General features: G+C 38.8%; 1 protein-coding gene across 1 annotated transcript in view; it reads right to left on the bottom strand.

Moving 5' to 3' along the window:
• The window catches only part of LMBRD1 (LMBR1 domain containing 1), a 70044-nt gene extending 49672 nt beyond the window's left edge, over positions 1-20372 (bottom strand). Inside the window, exons 1-5 of the mRNA XM_066179719.1 lie at positions 20302-20372; positions 19637-19813; positions 10555-10615; positions 3727-3824; positions 2709-2776 (exon numbers count right to left, since the gene is read on the bottom strand). Of these exons, the coding sequence (XP_066035816.1) occupies positions 2709-2776; positions 3727-3824; positions 10555-10615; positions 19637-19813; positions 20302-20361 (464 nt within the window). The 5' untranslated portion in view covers positions 20362-20372. The remainder of the gene's footprint in view (positions 1-2708; positions 2777-3726; positions 3825-10554; positions 10616-19636; positions 19814-20301) is intronic.
• Positions 20373-21284: the final 912 nt, after the last annotated feature.

The raw sequence follows: 21284 nt of genomic DNA, 5'->3' as shown, positions 1-21284 counted from the left end.
GTTCTGGACACAAATCAAATTATTAACTGTGGTAATTTTAAGAATAGAAGCAAATTGCTATGCTGTTCAAAACACATCCTAGGTAAATCATGATTAAAATCTTGGTCAATATCTAAGCTGCAGAACAAGGCAAGTAAATGCAAGACAAGCAGTTTAAAACTATTCACTCTTCACAGGGCTAATACACAAGTGTAGATGGATAAAGTTCATCCTTAAATCAAAGAGTATCATTAACTGTCATCCTTAGGAAATTATTTTCCAACACACCAGATTTAGACTCATTTCCTTAAGTGAGTTCTGCTGCGATACAATTTGCATAACTATTTATAGGATAGATACATTCGTAGCTTTTTAAGTTTTAGATAACTTAAGGTAACCAGTTTAAATCTAAACACTGACAGTCAGGGAAGCAGGCATTTTGGAACCAAATATTCATTAGCCTCAAAAACAACCATTTTGTTTCATACTAGACTGCTTAAGGGTGCCTTAATGTACCTTGCAGTACCTCAAGCCTTTTGACATGACATTTAGAGAAAGAACAAGGAAAGTACATAACTTATGGGAAGGCAAAGGAATGACAAGTAAAACCCTGTATACCAGTACACCAGTACAAATTTGCCCTATACTTTGCTTTTAATGGTACTCTGCATCAAGTTATTTGTGTGCAGAGGATTTAAGTGTTACACACATGCAGATTTTCCCAGACAACTGTTTTGTAACAGACAAGTAAAGTAAGAGGTACAAACACTACTCCTGATAACAATTTGGACAATAACATTTTGCTCATTGAGCTGTGTTATCAAGTCAGAAAAACTTCCAAGATCATGTGGCACAAAACAGATTTTTTTTTCCCAAAACAGTCACAATGATCTATAGTAGAGCAAGGACAACATCCTGGTAAGAATAAGACACTCAAACTTTGAGCTTAACATAGCTTTCATAATTCATTTGAGGACAGCTGACCAGAGAAGAGGCAAAAACCTTATGCAGACCTTTAAAACTATTTATTGGCCTGTTTTAAACATATGATTTCCTCAACCAATCAGAACAGAGGCTGGCTGGCTATGAGACACTAGACAAGAAAGCACAGGAAGAAAGACTATTTGTTAGGCACTTAACAGGAAATACTCCAATCCTTTTAACTCCTGTAAGCTGTGTGCAGGAGCACTCTAGTCCACTAAGCCTAGAAACCTAGAGTCAAACCCAGTACATAAAATTCCAGACTATTTTAACATTACTTGGATCCTAACTACCATGAGAGAATCCCCCACTACTGCAAGACTAGTCTTCACTACCACATTCAGTCAAAGCACTCAAATAGAAGCTTCAGCTCCAACACGTTTATCTCCTTCCAGTCACACTGGCCACTTGCTGTGACCACTCCCTGCCCTTGCCATGAAAACAGCTAAGACAGGTAACGTCTTCAGAAAAAGCATACACATAAACACCGCTACTTAATCTATATATAACTATACTTGAAGCAGAGTTCACATTTTTCTCCAGCACAGTCACCTCAGTTGCCTCTAAAACCAAGCCTTTTCCCCTTGAAGGGAGTCTTGCAGTCTCACTTAAAGGGGAAATACAAAGAATTACCTTTTTCTATCTTACTGGGAGAGAGGGACGAACACGCTTACAGCTACTGAGGATTCAGCTGACACCCACTAGACACACTATCAAGATTTCTTAAATAGATATTTTATACATCTATCTATACCTATGATGTGAACTAACTCAGAAACAGCTTTTGCCAGAAATTTTAGTTATTTTTCTAGACAATGATTAAGGTAATAAACTCCGACAATCTCTTATAAGAGCAAATACCTTAGTTTCACTTAAAGGGACAAGAGACTTGATAGAAATATATGTTTAAACTTTTATGAAAACTAAAACAATATTCCAGTAAGATGGTATACAACTGGAAGCATTAGTTTCACTCTAGTTTCTACTTCACGCTCCAGTACTTTGATAGGGATCATTTTAGCATACACTTTGCAATTTTTACCAACTTTATTGCTGCAGTCAAAATGCTAAAAAGCTTATGACACAGCAGACATTAGAAAGATTCAGTATTGGTGTGCATATCATGCTTAATGGTGATCTGAAATCAATTTTCTGCTACTACTTGGAGCTTCATAACAACAGTACATGCTGCAAACAGCTTACTCACTTCAGTAACATTTGCCTTTTAAACAAATGCCAGCAAATCTTTATCAAACAAGGCACAATTAAATCAAGTATAACCCCACACTACACTTACATTCTTCCGACAACATTTCCATTTAGGAAAGTAGAAGCACATAACATCTAAGCATTTTCCTAAAAAGCTGTTTTACAATGTCCATTTCAGAAAAAGCACTTGAGAAAGGCAAAAACTATTTGATGAACATAGATGAGGACATATTTTTTACTCCCTATTGAAGAGCATTGATGTAGTTGTGTCAAAGCCACCACGTCCTTGATATCGATTCACACTGCATGTTCAGTCAGCTTGGAAGCACAAGCACCTCCACAATTAAGAAAACCATTTCATCTTCCAGTTAAACTCTTACTTTTCAGGTACATAATTCTCAGGATACTTAAACTCTATTAGTGATTAAGCTAATGTTGATTATACAGATTGAGTGCATCATAATTTACCTCTTAGAAGCATAGAACAGAGCACTGATAAATAAACCTTGCACAGAACAGTGCTCAATACAAATACTTACCCAATTAACAGAAGTACAGCACAAACTGTGATGAATCCCAGAGTGTATTTGAGTGCAGTTTTAACCTGCTGAATATTAAAGAGAAAGTTAATAGATTGACATGAAATGAATATAAAGGGATTTATGCAAACTATGAGAAAGTATACTTAGCATAACAGGTATTCTACAAAAAACCTGCATAAAAAGCATGAGTAGTTTTACATATAAGTCATAAGTATACATCCTTGAAGAGTCTCATAGCTTGAGAACTGTGAACAATGACATGGAATTCTGCTTCCATCATAAGCTATGCATTTAAGCAGCTGTGGCTGGGAGCCTGGATACACTCAATGAAAATACTTAGTACTAATACTTTATATTATGGCTATTATTTAAAGTCTTATGTTAAGGTTACAACTAAACAGAAAGAAAAAAACATGATTGACTAGAAGATTCTTTAGAAAAGTATTTTCATTTGAAATGTAGCACCTTATCGGCATGCAGTTACTGTACTCCCAGGGAGATCTCAAATCAGTACATTACAAAAGCAAACATATTAGCCTCAGGTAAATTACCACAGCCTACTTCAAGAAAAAATACTTCTGCTACAGTAGAAAGATAGGTACTCAAATTTGAGTACCTATTTTAGAATCAGAACCATCTTCCTATTCTCTGCTTTAAAAGCTGTCACTTTTTATGGGTTTCATTCTATGGAAAGTTTCACATAAGAACTTTTAACTTCCTGTGTATGAAATCTTGCTCAAAAGAATTTTTAGAAAGTTTAAAGAATTCATGAAAATACAGACATTAACTACTTATCTCACTAGAGTTCCACTTCATGTGAGACCACAGCACTTAGACTGGACAAAGTCAGACTACATCTTACTGAGAGCTGCTCCAGGTTTTTATGGAACTATACTAATAGATTAAATATTACAATGCTAATACCATTTCTAAGCTAAAAAAACCCATTCTGGCTTTCATATTTCGGCTATATTCGTCTTCTCATTGCTTGGTGCATTTGCTAGAGTAAACTTACTGAGCATGTGTTGCCATCATCATCTTCCTTCTCCTCATAATAGAAATAGACAAAGGGAATCCACAGAAAGACGCAGAACAGAATGATCGAGTACAGAGCTAGGAGGAAGAATTAAACAAAGAGACAGTTACATTGGCACTTCATTTACTACAAAGTAATTCAAAGGAAAGAGTAAAACATTAATTTCCTCTCTTTCTAGCTCTTAATTTCAAGCATTGAAAAGTCAGTAAAATTCACTAGCCAGCATACAAACTATTACTGTTTTGTGAACTCCGAAGGACTTTAAAGTGAACCCTTTCAGACTAAGGATTTCAGATCCATCTTCAACTCAGCAATACCAAAAGACTAAAAGTAATCAACTGTATGCAGGTTATATACAATAGTAGCACACTAGCCTAAAACATAGTGAATAAAAGCAAGCTAAGCCACCCAATAACAGGTTGTTCAAAAAAATGTAGATCAAATGAATTTAAAGCTATTTTGATCACTGGACTCAGCATCAGGTTCTACTATTAACCTAAGTACATCATGGATGAAAGACATGGTTGTTACTGACCTCAGCTCACAAAACAAAACAAGCTGTTGCAATATAGTAGCACCAGTTTATGCTCCCTTTTTAGAAGAAGAGGAGATTTTTAGAAGAAAATGGAGATTGCAACAGATATTTAACTGAGCAGCCACTAAACCAAAACAGGCATACTGTCATGTCGCTTTGACGCACAGGTGATCATAAGAAAGTAAAAGGTTTAACACCTGTCTTGACAAATACTGTCAAGTTTCGGAAACATTAGGACAGCTGATCAATATCAATTGGACTGATTAGGCAATGGTATGAAAAGACCAATTTCAGGTAGAGAATTCCACGTTTAAATCTTCAGCTCTCTGTATTACAAGTTGAACATTCTTTAGAACATGATTATTTAGGAAAAATTTTTAATACTTCATGTTTTCTTATACTATTAACATTACAGAAGTCCATTAGGAAACTAAAAACTGAAGCAGTATGTCACAGTATTTGCACCCCACAAGAAAAGTATCCTGGAATAGTTTATTAAGTCTTCAAAATGTCAGAAGTGCTACTCAACCAAGACTGCTTGTGCCAGCACAAAATTGCACTGTTGAAGGAATAAGCAAAAGTACTCAGGACCAAGTAAATCCTGTAACCAATCTTTGGCTATTTTCCATCTTTGCCCCATTCTGCATGACCAATTAACACCTTTCCATATACACATTTATGTAATTAACCTTTCCATGAATACATTCATTCCCAGCTTAAGTCTGTGACCTCTCACATTGACTAGTGCACTCCTCACAGTGCCCACATGCTCCAAAGAAATCTACCTCAGCATTTTTTTCCTAAAGTTGGTACAGAAGCCAAATGAAGTATCAACACCTAGAATCTGAATACGAATCACTAACTATATCTAAATAGAATTCGTTCTTTGGAAAAATATTTCAAAGTGTTAAAAAGTATCTACTGCTTAGTGTACTGAGTTAGTATGGCAATCCAAAAAGAGAAACAAGTTCTCAGTTCACGAATGCTCACATTTGCCAAGAGCAAAACATTCAAGGCTGTAAAAACACCTTGAAACGTCAAACTCTAAAAAGAAACCTTCCTAGATATTCTAGAGCAGTAGTCATACTACTTCAATATTGTGAATGCTTTCAAAAATCAAGCCTGTCTAATCTATAATCTGCTTTTTTAGACTAGTCCTAAATCCACACCACAATGGGCCAGTAAATCAGGCAAATTACACACATCATTAGTCCAAGATCAGAATAATCAGTCCATAGAGGTAACCACAAACACAGAAAAGCCTCACTTCCAAGTTATACTACACTGAATTCAGCATATCTTACCAATGAGGTATGCCCTTATTAGCCCATTAGATAATGAGACTGCAATCCATGTTTCTTCCAAGGGGATAAAAGAAGAAACACATTGATTAAAAAGACCATGAACTGTATGGGTAACTTTATTTACAAAGAATCATTAAGGTTGGAAAAAAACTGCAAGATCCAGCCTTTAAACTCATGTTATCTGCTGTCATTAAACTGCTAGATAATCACAGATTAAACAGATCTTCAAGTATTGCATGCAGTATTAAAAACATGCAGTAGTATAAACTCCAATCTACACTTAAAATTGCAAAAGCTCTGCAATTTTCTCTGTTGAAAAGCTTGTTTGCCACAGTAAATTTACAGGAATACCAAGAAAAAAGGCAGCTCTGCATTTGCTTTTCCCAAGAAAAACATTCCAAGACAGATCTTTTTGCTTTCGTATCAGGTGGTTTTAAACTGCCTGTGAGGATTTTTTATTAGGAATTGAAAATGAAGTTTATAACTCACATAGTTGAAGCAAAAGATTGTGCTTGCTATTTTGCTACAGAAGCCAGATGAGGAGTGGCTAAGGTCACTTGGTCTGTTCAGCCTGGAGGAGACTGAGGGGAGACCTCATTGCAGTTACAGCTTCCTGTGAGGCACAGGCACTGATCTCTTCCCTGTAGTGACAGTGACAGGACCCGAGGGAATGGCCTGAAGTTGTGTCAGGTTTAGGCTGGACATTAGAAAGAGGTGCTTCCCCACAGGGGGGCTGGGCACTGGAACAAGTTCCCTAGGGAAGTTAAAGAAGTGCTCCCAGGACAATTCTCTCAGGTGTGATTCTTTACTTTACACGGTGTGATTATTTGGGTGTTTTGCACAGGGACAGAAGTTGGACTCAAGGATCTTAATAGCTCCTCTCCAACACAGCATATTCTATGGTTCTGTGTAACTTTAACAGATTTGCCCAAGTGCCTATCAAAAAGACAGGAAACTGATCATCTGGTTTTTGAATTTTAATTTTCAGAACTCACAAAAAAGGAAATGCAGCACCTTTCATCAGCCCATAAAACTTAGTTATCTGAGGGCAAGAGTCTAATTGCCTGCTGTCCTACCCAATAAAAGGGCTGTTTATTCCCTGAAAAGCTAACCTTCAAAAACAAAGGTCTTGTAGCAGCAAACGGCCAGCCAACAGAATGACAAAGCTATTCCCTTCCCCCCTAATTCCCTTTTGGCATTAAACATTGTCTCAGCTTTCAGGGACTGCTGTCTCTTCTAGTTCAGAGGTCCAGCTTTTGTTTCAAAACATTTTTCTGGGTTGTATCAGAAGTTTGAAGCACTATCAGTGGAAGTTTGCTTCACGACATGGCCAGTACAGCAGTGTTTCCTGCCACAGTCTAAGGAATCTTCAGCAAGAACTCTTTTGAAAGGTTTGTCCGTTGTTAAGCTGTTGCTTAGACATAACTCTCAAGTTACTCCTTCAGCTGATTTGCACCAGATCAATACAAAGACACATTAAGTATGAGAAACTTACACCTCATAGTAGTTTTCAAGTAACAACCATAATGGTCCCTTTATTACGTTTTGACTGTTGGGGTTTTTTTTTCTTCTAGAACTGGAAAGGTTTCAAGCTGACTATCCAAGATCAACTTTCCCTCAAATCCTTTTAAGACACTATAGGAAGCTCTAGAATATTATATCATCAGAAGTCTCTTACATCACACAAAAATTGCTTTCCCAGATGGTATCATATACAAGGACATTACAATATCAAAAATATAAAGGTGCTTAAAACAATGATTTGTTACATATTTCCTCACTTTTTCTGCTGAGAAGTCACAAGCTGTTTCTAGAAACTTATGATCAGTCTTTCTTCCCAAATATGTTATTCTTACAAGCCATGAAAAATGTTTTTAAATAAGTTTGATTTAAGACTGAAAGATGATATCTGTTGTATTCCCAAGTGGAAGTCACAGAATACAAAGCTGTAACAAAATTTAAGTCAGACACTTGTTTGAAGCAATTCACCACAGTAAGTTTCAATGCACACAGACTTGCAATGTGTTCTATCACACTGAAATGCTCCCAGAAAAATTAGGCTAATTAGGGAAGTGTTTCTGTACATGTTACTCCACAGTATTTGTCAAATACAGCTATGGATCTCTCATTGTACTTAGAATGGCTTCTCCTAGAACCAGACTACGAAAACACAGTCATATTTGACTTGCACTTAATTCCTAGAAGCCCAAATTCTTGTATCAATGATTCAGTGTCAATGATTTATCAAACATTTACAGTAAGCAGACAAAACTCCATATAAAAATCGTCCAAGTAATACCACTTACCCTTTTGGATAAATTCTTACTCAAAAACTCAAACCTAGGCATCACCATACTATTGCTGACTTTAAAAGGAAATGGAAAATCTGAAATTCAGCACAGACTTCAAAGCACACGTGAAGAGATCCCATAAAATTTAGCAGACAGTCCTTGCCACACTGTAGCTGGGAACCATCTAACACATGCAGGTCAAAATCTTGGTCTATCTCACAAGAAGATTAGAACCTACCAATAATATCCTTTCACCATTCACAAATTTTCATCAAAGGACACTGAACATTGAGGTAATTCCAACAGGTAGTATTTACTTACTAGAGGAAGAACTACAGAACATACTTGCAGGTTACTGTCAATTGTTTCAACCTCATTCTCTTTGATACAAAGCAAACTGTGTTGGACAGTGTTATAACACTTTCTGAAAATAGTTTTCCTTCCAAACAAACTGACATGTTTTTTTAGAGCATTTGCCAATCACTGATCACTGTTCAATCACTAAAGTACTGTGAGGCATGTCCTATTACAGCTGGGTTAAAAATAGTGACACACTAAGCCACTATGGCTTCAAAGCAATTATTAGACTGGTTTCCTAAGAAAAGCTTTTAGGCTGCTGAAATCCCACTTCAAGAGAGAGCTATTCCAAGCTTCACTCTGAGAGGTACCTCATTTACCATTCTACCAATACAAACCCATTCTACTTTTGTATCAGTCTAGCCAAGAAACCAGGTGGGCACGAGAAGTAACATTTTTCATGGAGGCTAATAACTATGCAAAACTCAAAAAAAGCTTTTCTATATCTAGTTAGAGCATTATCAGTAAAAAAGCAATGCATGTAGCAAAGTAATGATTAATATTCTAAAACATCAGTTAAATCACAGTCTCCACATTCCTGCTACAATTACAGGTGACTTGGGTTGAAGGATAATGACCTAAGTGCACCAATTATTAATACCATAAAGTGTCAATACAACTACAGGAGTCAAGTAGGATCTATATAGTTATCTCTCCATCTTCAGGAAATACAAGAATATATTGGTATTCACATTCTTACGTACAAAAGGGTACTTCACTTCTGTTCATCCTGTCTGTTAAAAACAAAACAAGGCATGATCAAATACTTCCTAGGAAGATAGCAAAAAAAAAAATTAATAGTATTACAATGGAAGAGTTGCTTAACTTTCTCCTTCTCACTTGTTATGTCACTATGCTGGGCAACAGCAACAGGAGACTAGATGATGTAGGAGAAGCAATTGTTTTTAGATATGATTTTTGGAGACTTCTGGAAAGTAAGTTACTATTATTGCTCACTCCAACGGAGCTCTAGTTATAAAACTTTCTAGTTATGAAAAAGTGTACCTACTCAAATTAAGACTACAAAAGAAAAATATTTTAAAACCATGTTTAAATCTCTACCACCATCTGGAGGATATGCTATGAAATAAGACATTTGTTCTACAGTATTTCAAGTAGACCTCTCCAGAAAGGCCAAAAACAACAGCAGTTTTCCCAATTTAAGCCTATTTCAAAAAATCTTTTTCAAAAATAAGTTCAAGATTTACCAAAACATTCAGCTAGCCCAAAACACCTTACTGAAATTCATCAATCAGTCTCAAATCTATACCAAACAGTCCACAGAAGAGCTCGACGATTATTCCCCCTTATGAGTAGTGAAATACTTGGTCTGTTAAACAAGACTTTGGCAAGTTACAAAGAATAGAAAGCAAAAACAAACCAATTCCACTATTATAAAGTGCAGAATCTCTGTGTTAAAAGTTCCTTTTCGAAAACAGAGAAGTCTTCTTACTACTTTTGACTTTATTAATTTTTATGCTGAGTGAAGCCTATTCTTGTTTGTCACTATCACTGGCAGGCAATAACTAATCTGTAATCTAACAAAGTAAGTCCACTATTTGAAATGATTTCCTGATCTAAAAAATATATTCTAAAGAACCACAATATTCTAAGAGAAAAATCTTCAAGTCTTCAGAAATGTGACCAAAAGCAGGCAACCACCTCTGAGTTTGCACCATTAATTGAAAAAAGCGTTTCACTCAAACTGTGCTGAGCAACTTCTATACCCATTACATATATCCATTAGTGGTAAAATTTCTTGGAAGTTTCATAAGGACCACTAAAAAACTGCTATCAGACTATGCAGAGGTTTGGTGAACAGTTATTTTATTTCAGTCACTTTTTAAAATTTCTGTTCTATTTAGGATTACCACTTTTGAATAAACTCAACTCCTTTATGCTCCTCTACAGTAACTGTTACTTGGAAGATGGCAGTTGCTGAATCTGAACACTTGGAAGTGTTGCACTCATGGTTGCACGAACTTTATATGTAATAGACAAGTTTCACACTGGTGCATATGTTAAGTGCCATAAAAGTTATAGCAAAACCACGTGTTTCCCTTAAGGGACCACAAAATACACACACAGGAAACATGTGAACCACAGATTATAAAACACAAACCATTAGCTGTTCCATGAACTGGCTTCAGTATATTTGCATTTTTAAGGGGATCTTGAACATAAATATTCTTTGAAGGGCACCAAGTATAAGACTCACATTTAACCTAAAAGGGATAACCCAGTATGATCTCAAAAAAAAATTCTGACTTCACTTAAAGGTTCTATTATTAAAAAAAAAAAAAAAAGCTAAAATACTTACTGTAATATCCATAAAGTACAGTGTCTTCAATTTGCCTTGAAACATTAGTATCAGCCCAGACCTAGCAATAAAGGATAGAAGCACTTATTATCAAATGTAATAAAAAAAAGACTACATGAGAATCAACCACTAAAGGACACAAATAGAGGGAGATAGATAAAAGCACTACTTCTAAAGAATTCCATGCTAAAGTGCTAGCAACAGTGAAAACCACTGGACAAACAGGAATAAGCATAGAACAGTTTCACAAAAGGGTTCAGACCCAAAGGAACATTTAAGTAGTTTTGGCAGCTCCCATGTATATTCTGCTAATTCCCACAGTATCTTTGTAAGAGTCTCTGAAGATAATCATAGAAAGGGTTGAAAGGGACCTTCAAAGATCACCTAGTCCATCCAGCCTGTCACAGGCAGGAACACCTTTCACAAGGTCAGGTTGCTCAAAGCCCCATTCAACCTGACCTTGGAAGGCTTCCAGTGATGGGCATCCACCAAATCCTCTAGGAACCTTGTTCCAGAGAACCATCAACCTCACCATAAAATTCATCTTTATAGGCAAATCTTCACTCTCAGTTTAAAGCTGTTGTATTTTCTTCTTTGTCTACTGCCCCTGGTCAAAATTGTTTCTATATCCTTCTTATAACCCCCCCTCTATATTGAAAGGCTGCAACAACGTCTCCCCAGAACCTTCTCTTCCCAGCTGAACAACCCCAACTCTTTCAGACTGTCTTCACAGGAGAGATGTTCCAGATCTGACTGTGTTTGTGGCCTTGTTTTAAGAGCTTTCTTGTGCCATGGGCCACACAGCTGGACAAAGTACACAATGTACACAATATTTTCATCACAGAACAGTTGTGTTTAAAATTTGCATATACAGATGCAACAATACTTAAGACATAAGAATAAGAAAGAACTTTTAATTATGCTCAGTTATATATAATCATTAACTTTTATTTAGTTTTACATCAGTTTAAGCTATCATCTCCCATTTCAGAAGGAAGAGATTTCACTTTTTTGTTTGACCAAGACTTGAATTACACGAATATTCAACTTCACAACATCTAATTTCACAAGTCAAATTCCAAGAGCACTTATATCCCTTATTTGAGCAAAAGTAACTACTCAGTCCTGGGGAATGGTCCAGAGAATGGAAGCAATGAAAGTGAAAACACAACTCTTTAACTATATTGGAAACTGGCTGAAGTCAAGTTCTTGTGCCTATTTCCTCTCCTCTAAGAGAGGAACTACTGGTTTAGGGAAGCTAAATATTTTATTACGTAAGGGCTGGCAGAAAAACTCAGGGATTGAATACAACGGTCCAATGCTGCAGTACAGTTTAAACATATTTCAGAACTGTTTTAGTTTTGTGGGATACAATCTATACGTGGCCAAGATCAAGAAAGTAGTTACCCAGAAGCAGAATTCTTTAAAAGCTAGAGAACACACCAACATAACTGAATTGGTGAAAACAAAAGAAGAGAAAATATCCAGTAAATATCAATTATATCAAAATTCTTTTCCATTTCTGTGTGCAGGTTTTCTTCAAACTAGTAAGATCAATCCCTTTTAGTTGTAAAGATGCACACACTAACAGGGATAAATGAAAATGCAAATGAGCACTCTACTTAAACACTGCTCCCACAAGACTTAAAGACACTTTGGCATTTGGTTTATCTCAGTTCTCTCAGAACTATATAAAGTCTTCTGGAATATGGGCTTGATGACATGCCATGAACACTTTTTCTACAATCTCAGAAAATCAGCACCACCTTCTGTTTTCTTACTATATTAAGACTTCCAGTAGGTCAGTTTACATGAAGCTTTTAAAATTCACTGTATCAACTAAATTAATTATCATCCAACTGAAATTTGAGTAGAAAACTACATATCCATTTTGACACCTAATCAGCAAAAAGAAAGGATGAAAAATACTTTAGCAGAAGGGACAGAAGCAACACTTGAAGTATCTGTCAGGTACACAATAAGTCTTTGAAGACTGCCAGGCTTACACCCAATAGCATTTTAAATAAGAAATTTCTAGGCATTTGTATTAAAATATACCACAAAATAACTTGATTACAATAAGTAAAGAGCACACACAGAATATTTAATTTGCCTCATGTTAAATATTACAAAAATGTTTACTTTAATCAAGCCTAAGAGAAAACCGAGACAGAACTGAACTGTTTGCATTGCTTGATTCCAAGTAGCTATTGGAAGAAAGCACTCTCCTATGAGCAATAGACACATTTAAAATGCACAAAACCCAAGAACAAGAAAGAAAAGCAACAGTAAGACCCAAAGTTTAAGAGGCACAGCCACTGTATAGAAGTAGCTTGTAATGAAAATACAAATGGCTCAGCTGCCCAAGAACTGCTTCTCCTTCAGCTACAGAAAAGCACTCTTAACAAAATACAGACATAGAACTTTAAACATTGGAATTGCTTTTCTTTTTTTTTTTCAAATTAAGTTGCATACAGGACCAGAGTAGTATGCTAGGAAACATACACTACACCATATTAAAATAGTGAGCTGCTATATTACACTAAACAAAATCAAATTGCAAATGTGTGCATTTCACCATTACTTACATCTGCTTCAGCATTCAAACTTTGCATTACTCTGCACCAGAAGAATATGTAATGCAAGCCAATTTAATCATATATCATAATTATGTCAGCTTCCAGTCAGTTGCCAAAGCGCCACATTTAAACAAGCTAGAAAGCAAAATGTTTAATTCTAACTGGCAAATTATCCATATGCACATACCACCAGCAACTCAAAGGCAGTAACCAGTTCATCTGAGCTGTTTCAAAGGCCAGTGACAGCAGCACTGTCTTGTCAAAAGCAAGAACTGCTACCTAATGAGTATCAGAGTTCTGACAATCTTAGCATCTCTGGTGACATACTAAGCTGCTAGGTATAGAAATTTACTCAGCTAGAACATTCAGGACTCAGCTGAGAACTCATTTGGACAGCCTCTAGATCTAGTCTTTCTTTTCCATCTATTACAACCCAAGCTTACAGTAGATACAGTGAATGGCTTAGGAGCTCAATAGATTAGGGAGATGAAAATTCATACTGTCTTCAACAAACAGTTTAAGGTGTCAAAATGAGACCACAAATTCTCTTAAGACCTGCAGAATTCAGGCATTCTGCACTGTTGTGCTGTACTTCATTTCGTTCCATGCAGTTTAGCAAGTACATATCCCCTTTAAAATACCTGTACCAATGCATTGTACTGAGAAACAAGGGAAGCTACAAATTGCAAGGATATGTGCAGTGAGCATGATTACCCATATTAAATTATTATGCTTAAGTATTTTGTATAAGTCACATTAAAAACAAATGTAAAAAGTACACGCTAGTAAAATGTTGCTATGTAAGTATAAAAAAGCAGCTTAAGATACTTTAAGTTTACCTAAATGCTAAATCCAAAGCAAATCTCCCTTAGATTAATTTTATAATTATATTAATGGAAAATTAGTTACGAAGAACACTTGCTCCCACACTAATCATTGATCAGTCTTTCTCCCAGCAACTGTCCAGTTAGTGACTCATTAACATATTTCAACAGAACAGTACTAATCAAACTGTACAGATAACTCCCCCAAATAAAACCATTGCCAGTTAATCTGACTTTCCACCCTCTTTGGTGAGGGAACAGCCATGAATTTCATTCTTTTGTCCCCATTACATTTCACATTTCTACTTGTTAAAGGTTTAAGGCAGATTTTTGAGAGGCAACTTCCTAAGGGGCCCTCCCTCCCCTCTCCCAACCGGTTCGGGAAAAAAAAAAACAACTTCCCAGAGAGAAGAGGAAAGAACCCTGTTTATTAAAAAGGCAAAGCACTCCTCAGCACAATGAATTGGACAATGTCCGATGACAAAAACTTCCTGCCGTTCTGGAGAGATGACAGGATTAGAAAAGAAGTCCTTCCTGGAGGTGGTTGCTCTGTCTCAGCCCCTCTGGTGCTGGGAAACATTGCTGCGCAGGATGGAATCTAGGTGGGTTCCAGGTGCGAGCCCCCACGGCGCTCCCCCTTATCCTCAGTCCAGAGAGATTGTAACAGTTCCAAGGGAAGGTGAAAAAAAAGGAAAAAAAAAAAAAAAACAGGAAAGAAAAAGAAAAAAAAAAAAACAGGAGGAGATGGAAAAAAACAAAGCTTCTCCCCTCTGCTAGCTACTCACTAACTAACTAACTACTGAGAGAGAAAAAAAAAATGAAATAAAAAAAGCAGATCTCTCCATCCCTCGCCGTGTGTTGCTGAATCCGGACTCTCAAGGCCAGCCGGCGGAGGAAAGTTTCTGAAAGCAAACCGCGCGCCTCTCCCTCCCCCCTGCTCCCAGACCCAACAGACGACTGGGGATACAAACCTCACAACATCACCCCAGGACAGTACTGTTACTGTGGGACCCTGCAAGACTTTCATGAGTAGTCAGGGAAGCTAGTTCCCACTCTCTGCAAATGCCCCTTAACAGAGCTTAAAGGTATGCAACATTACACATTTCAGTATTTGTGATGTTTCATCAAATGTAGATGAAGAACTCATTCTTCTGATTAGTTCTCCCAAAGCTTAGACAAAAAAAGGAAGATACAGCAGAAAAGACTGGAGACCAAGTCATAGCATGGTTAGATATGAAGAAATTTCATCTCCAGATCTCAGATCTTCCACTCTGTTACCTCCAAAATGGGACAGTGCTAGGATTTTGACTGCCAGATGGAAACATCTCAGCCCCACCTGCCTAACATCAATGTTGGCCGAGTATTATTGCTTTAAAAGTAGTAATCCTTACTTGGGAAGGAGGCGTGGTCTCAGTCAATAATAAGTCAGCTAACACCTTTTTAAAAATAAAAACCCTGGACATTTCTAGTGGTTTTATATTCTGAGCATCTACATAATGAGTTGTTCCTCTCTCACCCACCTAAGACGCAAAAATCCTTAAATGGTCTGCAAAAAGTATCTCCCATTAAGCAGATGCTACTCTTTGAATCATTAAGAGGATAACTGGCTTTTAACAGCTCATGCAGACACCCCAGGCTTGTGATACATTCAGCCTTAACCAGACTGAAAGAAATGCCACTGGCTTTTAACTTCACAGTAGCAAGAATTCATACACTTCAAAAAGAAAAGGAAAGGTTTCATCATCTTCTCTGCCTTCTAGAACAGCAGGGGGAAAAGTCAGTACAATGATGTGAGCATCCTTGTTTCAAGCCATCTTCCTGCTGCAAGACAACATCAGCTATGCTTTAAGTATTTATGAAACTTGTAGGTCAGACCCAGAGATCTTGGGTTCCAGCAGCAATATTATGTTTTTAAGCTACGGTGAGGTTTTCCGTTCCTATGTGCTTGTTGCAAGTCCAACAAGTTTTCATACCAAATGGATCAGATGCAACTGGATGTATTTGAAGTCCTTTGAAACAAACTAAAGCACTGACAGTGCTCACAGCCAAAACCTTTGAGTTTAAGTGGTGCTCTTGAACATTATCAGGGCTTCACTTACAAGATAATATTCAACTCAGTATTAGTATTAAACCAAAAGCCTCCCTTCTTACTTAACAGTATGATGAATCAAAGTAATCCCATCCTCCAGAAAAGGTGTTGCAGTGAACTCTGCTGTGTAACTACTGTGCAAAACTTGCCAACACCCAACCTTCTCAATTCACTCAGTATTAAAAGTTTAAGATAATATTTGATAAGTCTCAAAATATGGTAAGATACACCATTATGTGCTAAATGCTACAAGCCACTTTTTACCATAAACAATAATTTGTAGTAATGGAAAGATATATAAACAGTATCTTAACAGTCCTGTTGAAATGAACAAAATCTCAAGTTAACAAAGGCATAGCACAAACAGCTCTTGTCAAGGAAGGCACTTCAGAACACATGACAGAAAAGGGCTCCATAACACTTTAAAGTGAACTCCTCCAGAAAGCAGCATAATATTCACAGCCTCCAGGAAAAGATACTCTGCTCGGGTATTACAGTTCAGGCAATCCTTGTAGACAGGACACAACACCTTCCCTTGTCACAGAACACTTACACAGTTCTCAATGAGAACTTTGAACCATCAAACCCTTCAATTTAACCTCTGCTGTCAGTATAACGTGATTCTCCCAAAGTTTGCTACAAGCTTGAGGGCAGATATCTACCCCTGAGGGTAGATATACCCTCAGTTATATCTACAAGTTGACAGTAGAGTCAGATACATTAAAAATGAACTGAATGTCATTAGTTCCTCTTTCAAGCTGAGCACCCTTGGTTCTCATCACTCTTAACACTGATACCAGGAATTACAGCTGGGAGATAGAGGAAAAGCATACGTACAGAAAAAAATTTCTTACTTAGAATCTGGATAACTGCCACTACTCTTTTGGCATCAGCTCTGAAATCACTCAGTTGGAAGGTTTTTTGATGAACTATTAATTTATCTACAGAGAATATTATCCACATCTGCTACCTGGATCTCCCTCAAAAAGTCACTGAGAAGATTAAAGACTTAAATCACTCTGCCCATCCAAAGCAACAAAGGGTTTTTTTTTTCCAGAGTCATAGTCCTTCAGACCCCAGCATCAGTTATAGGGTCTGGGAAGTGTTGGGTTTAAAAGAAGAAAGGCCAGTAATCTTCAGGAAATACTCTAAACACAATTCAGTCTATTCTACTTGAGAAGCAATAGCAGGAAAGCAGCACGTGTTACCGAGGACAGTTTAAAAGCTTAAACAATCCCTGAAGACCACATAATCAGAAAATGCTGAGTTGAAAGGGTCCACCAGGATCACCAGTCCCAGTCCTGTGCAAGGCACCATGTGCCTCATTTTAAGATGTTGTCAGCCTCCTACCTCAACAATACCCCTAAACTGAAATTACTGAACCAATAAAGCTGTCTTTACCCATAGGTCTGTAGATTCTGACTGATTTCAGATTTACTCAGCTTTGAAGGCCACATAAATATTTCTAAATCGTAATTTCAACACCTGTGTTTGGATCAAATGCATTAATGTCAACAGACCTCATGTTATTTCTGCAAAGCTAGAAACTAAATTCAGCTGAGATTAGAAGACACAGAAGAATGCTTCTTCAAGGCAGAATGGAGCAGTTGTATTTCAACAAGCCATGAGAAGTATCTACGATCATTACAAACAAGCCTCAGAAGCATAGGAAAAAAAGTACTTTACAAAGAAAGACTTTACCACAGGCATGAAAGCTTGCTCTCAGTACAATTTTTAAATAGAATCGATCCACCTCATCATATCACAGCATGTGTCCATTAACAAGGAATTCTAGCCCATGAAAAACAGTATTATAAGCAGTTTTCCTTCCAGTAATTGTATTTCCTTAATTAAAAATTTGAAGTGACTGCATGACCACCTCTGAGAACCTGTTCGCACAGGAGTGTTTCCAATCAGGCGAAGTATACATTAACAAAAACGTGTCCTTTGCAACAGGGAATTCTGCTTAGTCTCCACTAAAATTGCATTTTTCAGCTGGACCTAGTGACACTGTTGTACACTATAGCGACACAAAGACTGTGACTTTAGAAGGCTGAAAATTACTTCTTTATTTTTGGGATGTGTCTCTTTTTGATACTATTCTACACAGACCAATTCGATTGGTAAAACAAACTTTTTCAATCACATTGGTCAGACCAGAGGGACATTAAAAAGAAGTCCCCTCTAGGGAAAGAATGTAAACAATTTGCAGTTACAAAAACATGTCTCTTGTTTACAGAAAATTCCCTAGAAAAAGAATTTCAAAAAATCAAAACATCTCAGACACCAACGAGAGCTACAGCCTAGTTGCATCATGGTTATTTCTCTAGATAGTCAGGCTCAATGTATTTAAGATTATTATTTTCATTTAATTGCTAGAACCCTGACATATGAAATATCTCTTCCATCTTCTATATTTACTTTAATTCTAAACAAGCAAGGTCTGAAAACACAAACTTTTCAAAATAGCATTGAGTAACAGCTTAATTTATTCTGTATTAACCCTGAGCAATAAAGATGACAAAAAACACATCACAGCTCAATTCTAAAGGCTTCTCACAACTTGCATTTATATAAGCACCAGCCAAAAAGCACTGTATTAGCTGCAATCTGGTTTTGAAGCATTACACAGATCTGGCAAGACACATATCTTCCTTTGGAAGTAGGGCTGAAAGGGAATACAGTCAGGTGTGCAGGCATTTACTTTTCTCCCGCTCTGTCATTTGGTTCAGGACCAAAACTTTTACTATAGATCCAGTTAGGCTCCAAAACCAAGTAAGTTGTTATTCAAGTTAGCTACATGCTCCAATTCAACCTCTTGTTACTCACAATGTTCTCACAAAGACACTGGGTCAACACCTTCAAGAACTCTTCTTGAAAATGAAAGTAACATTCAAAGCATTGGGAAGATCTCTTACAGAAATGCTTAGAGCAGATGACAGCAAGTACTCATCTCATTAGGAACTCATTTTGCACAGCAACCAACCCCCTACAGTTTATAAATGTAGTAGTTCAGTTAAGGCTTCATCAGCCAAGAAGAGATACTACTGCATTGCCCTCCACCAAGGATTTCTGCAGCTTTCAAAACACTTGGTAATTCAGGCTTTACCTTATGGGTAGATCAGCACAGTAAATCTTTATAAATATTTAAATGATCCAGTACCAATGTTTTTTTGCTGACAAAAAAAAAAAATTAAAATAATCCTAATTTACAAAGGGGCAATACAGTCTATTTTTGAACAAAAGTGCAACAGATTTTATTCTACAATGCCTCATCACGATACACTAAAAAGCAACACTTAAACAATTTGTTTATATCTTCAGGACAGTACATTCACTCTTATGCACAACAGAAGGATAAGCATTTGGAAATGAGTAGAGCATCCGAGAAATAACAGAAGTCAAAACTGAAATCCAGTTCAAATACCAGACTTATTTTATGCACAGTCCTAGTACCCAGCTTTGAGAAAAGTCAAGTCACTAAACTAGGTATTAGCACTGGTTTTAAAGACTCTGACAAGCCAAGAGCATCCTTTTGCAACACAAGTGCTTGTTTTGAAGAAGTAATTAACGTTTTTGGAAGCCCATACCTTAAATGTACCATTTTGGTTTTTCATGTATGAGACCAAAAATATGTCCACTGGCAGGAGCGCTGATGTGATAAGTGCAACAGCCAAGGCAAAGATTGCTGTTATGGTAGAAATCACCTCACTTTCCCGCCGACTCTGATACTTGCGCACATAAACCCAGCAGAAAATCAGAATGACCTGAAATACACAGGAAAAAACACTTATGAATCGTAAAATAACAATGTCAGCAAGTAGGTACTGACGTTGGACCCTGTACAGATGACTGGCGTAGCATCAACACATTTTTTACCTGAACACTCAGCACCAGCGTTTTACTGACCACACAAAAGTCACTTTTCCTTAAGAGCAGATTGAGCAACACCACCAGCGCTCACACACGGAACACGCGAAAACACAAACAGCGCGGCTCGCCGGGCGGGAGGGCAAGGCAGCCGCCCGCTCCCAGCTCCGGGCTCGGCTCTGCCCGGCGGCACCACCGCCGAGACACCCGCGGGAGCCGCAGGGAAGCGCTCCGGCCGGGGCAGGCTCAGGGGCACGGGCAAGGAGACCGGACGGGATGCCCAGCACCGGAACAGCGAGCGGCCGAAGAAGGAGCAGCAGCCGGCCCAGGGAAGGGGAGGGGATGTTTGAAGGGGCCGCCGCAGGGCGGGAGAGCCGCCTCTCACCAGCAGCGCCAGGCCGAAAAGGCACCATCCCGTCAGCAGGTCAGACACCGCCGCCGCCATCTTCGCTGCCGTCAGCGGGAGCGCGGCCGCCCCGCCGAGGCGGCGCTTAAAGCGGGGCGGGCTCGCGTCACCGCGGCAACCACCCACGCCGCGTGACGTCACCGCCCGCGGCCGCCCCTGCGCTGCTGGGCGGGGAGCGGCGCTTCTCCGGGGAGCAGCAGTGGCGGGAGCCCGGAGACCCCCGCCCCGTCCCGGGGCAGAGCGCAGCCGTCGGGGGCGGGAAGGGAGGGTCGGGGTGATGAAGGGTTGTTCTCGCCTCTCGCTCCCGAGAAGGGTTTGCCTGTCCTTCCCTCCCGGGGCCGGGAGGCTGAGACTCGGTCCGCGGGGCCCCTTGCCTGAGGGACAGCGGGAAGGGAGGAAAGGGGTTTGAGGAAAGGTAAAAGGTGCGCGAAGAGGAATTAATCAAGCACTTTCAATCCTTTTATTGTTGCTTTTTGCTGTAAAAGTACCTGAACCATCTCCCTGCGTGGCCTGCAGCGCCCGGAGGCGCCGGGCAGGTGTGCGGACGGTGCCGGCGGGTCGGGGCCGCTCCCGCAGGGATGTGCGGGGAGGGTGTGCGGGAGCCCCGCACCGCGCTGCCTCTGCCCCGGGATCGACTCAACCGCGACAGTGCCAAACTTCGGGCAGGATCGCGGTCTGGTGGGAAGCCTCGCTTCGGGATGCTGTGCCCGGTGTGAGGGCAGCCGTGGGCCGCTAGGGTGTGGGGTTAGGAGGTGCCTTGCGGAGCTCGTGTTCCTGACAGTGTGGATTTGGTGGCACGGAGAGTGGGACACCCGCACCTGCAAGGTGCTGCCTCGTGTCTTAGTCTCTACTTTGCTCTAAGTGCTGCATGCATACAATCGTGGTACCAAGGTTTGAAGAGACCTTTTAAAATCGTCCGTTCCGACCGCCACCCGGCACTTGACACTGTAACCCCTGAACCA

This window comes from Chamaea fasciata, unplaced genomic scaffold (assembly GCF_029207755.1).
Source record: "Chamaea fasciata isolate MVZ Bird 193981 ecotype frontalis unplaced genomic scaffold, bChaFas1.0.hap1 SCAF_3, whole genome shotgun sequence".
NCBI classification, from domain to species: Eukaryota; Metazoa; Chordata; class Aves; order Passeriformes; family Sylviidae; genus Chamaea; species Chamaea fasciata.
Note: the sequence above shows the minus strand (reverse complement) of the source record. Positions and strands in the feature narration are given on the sequence as shown.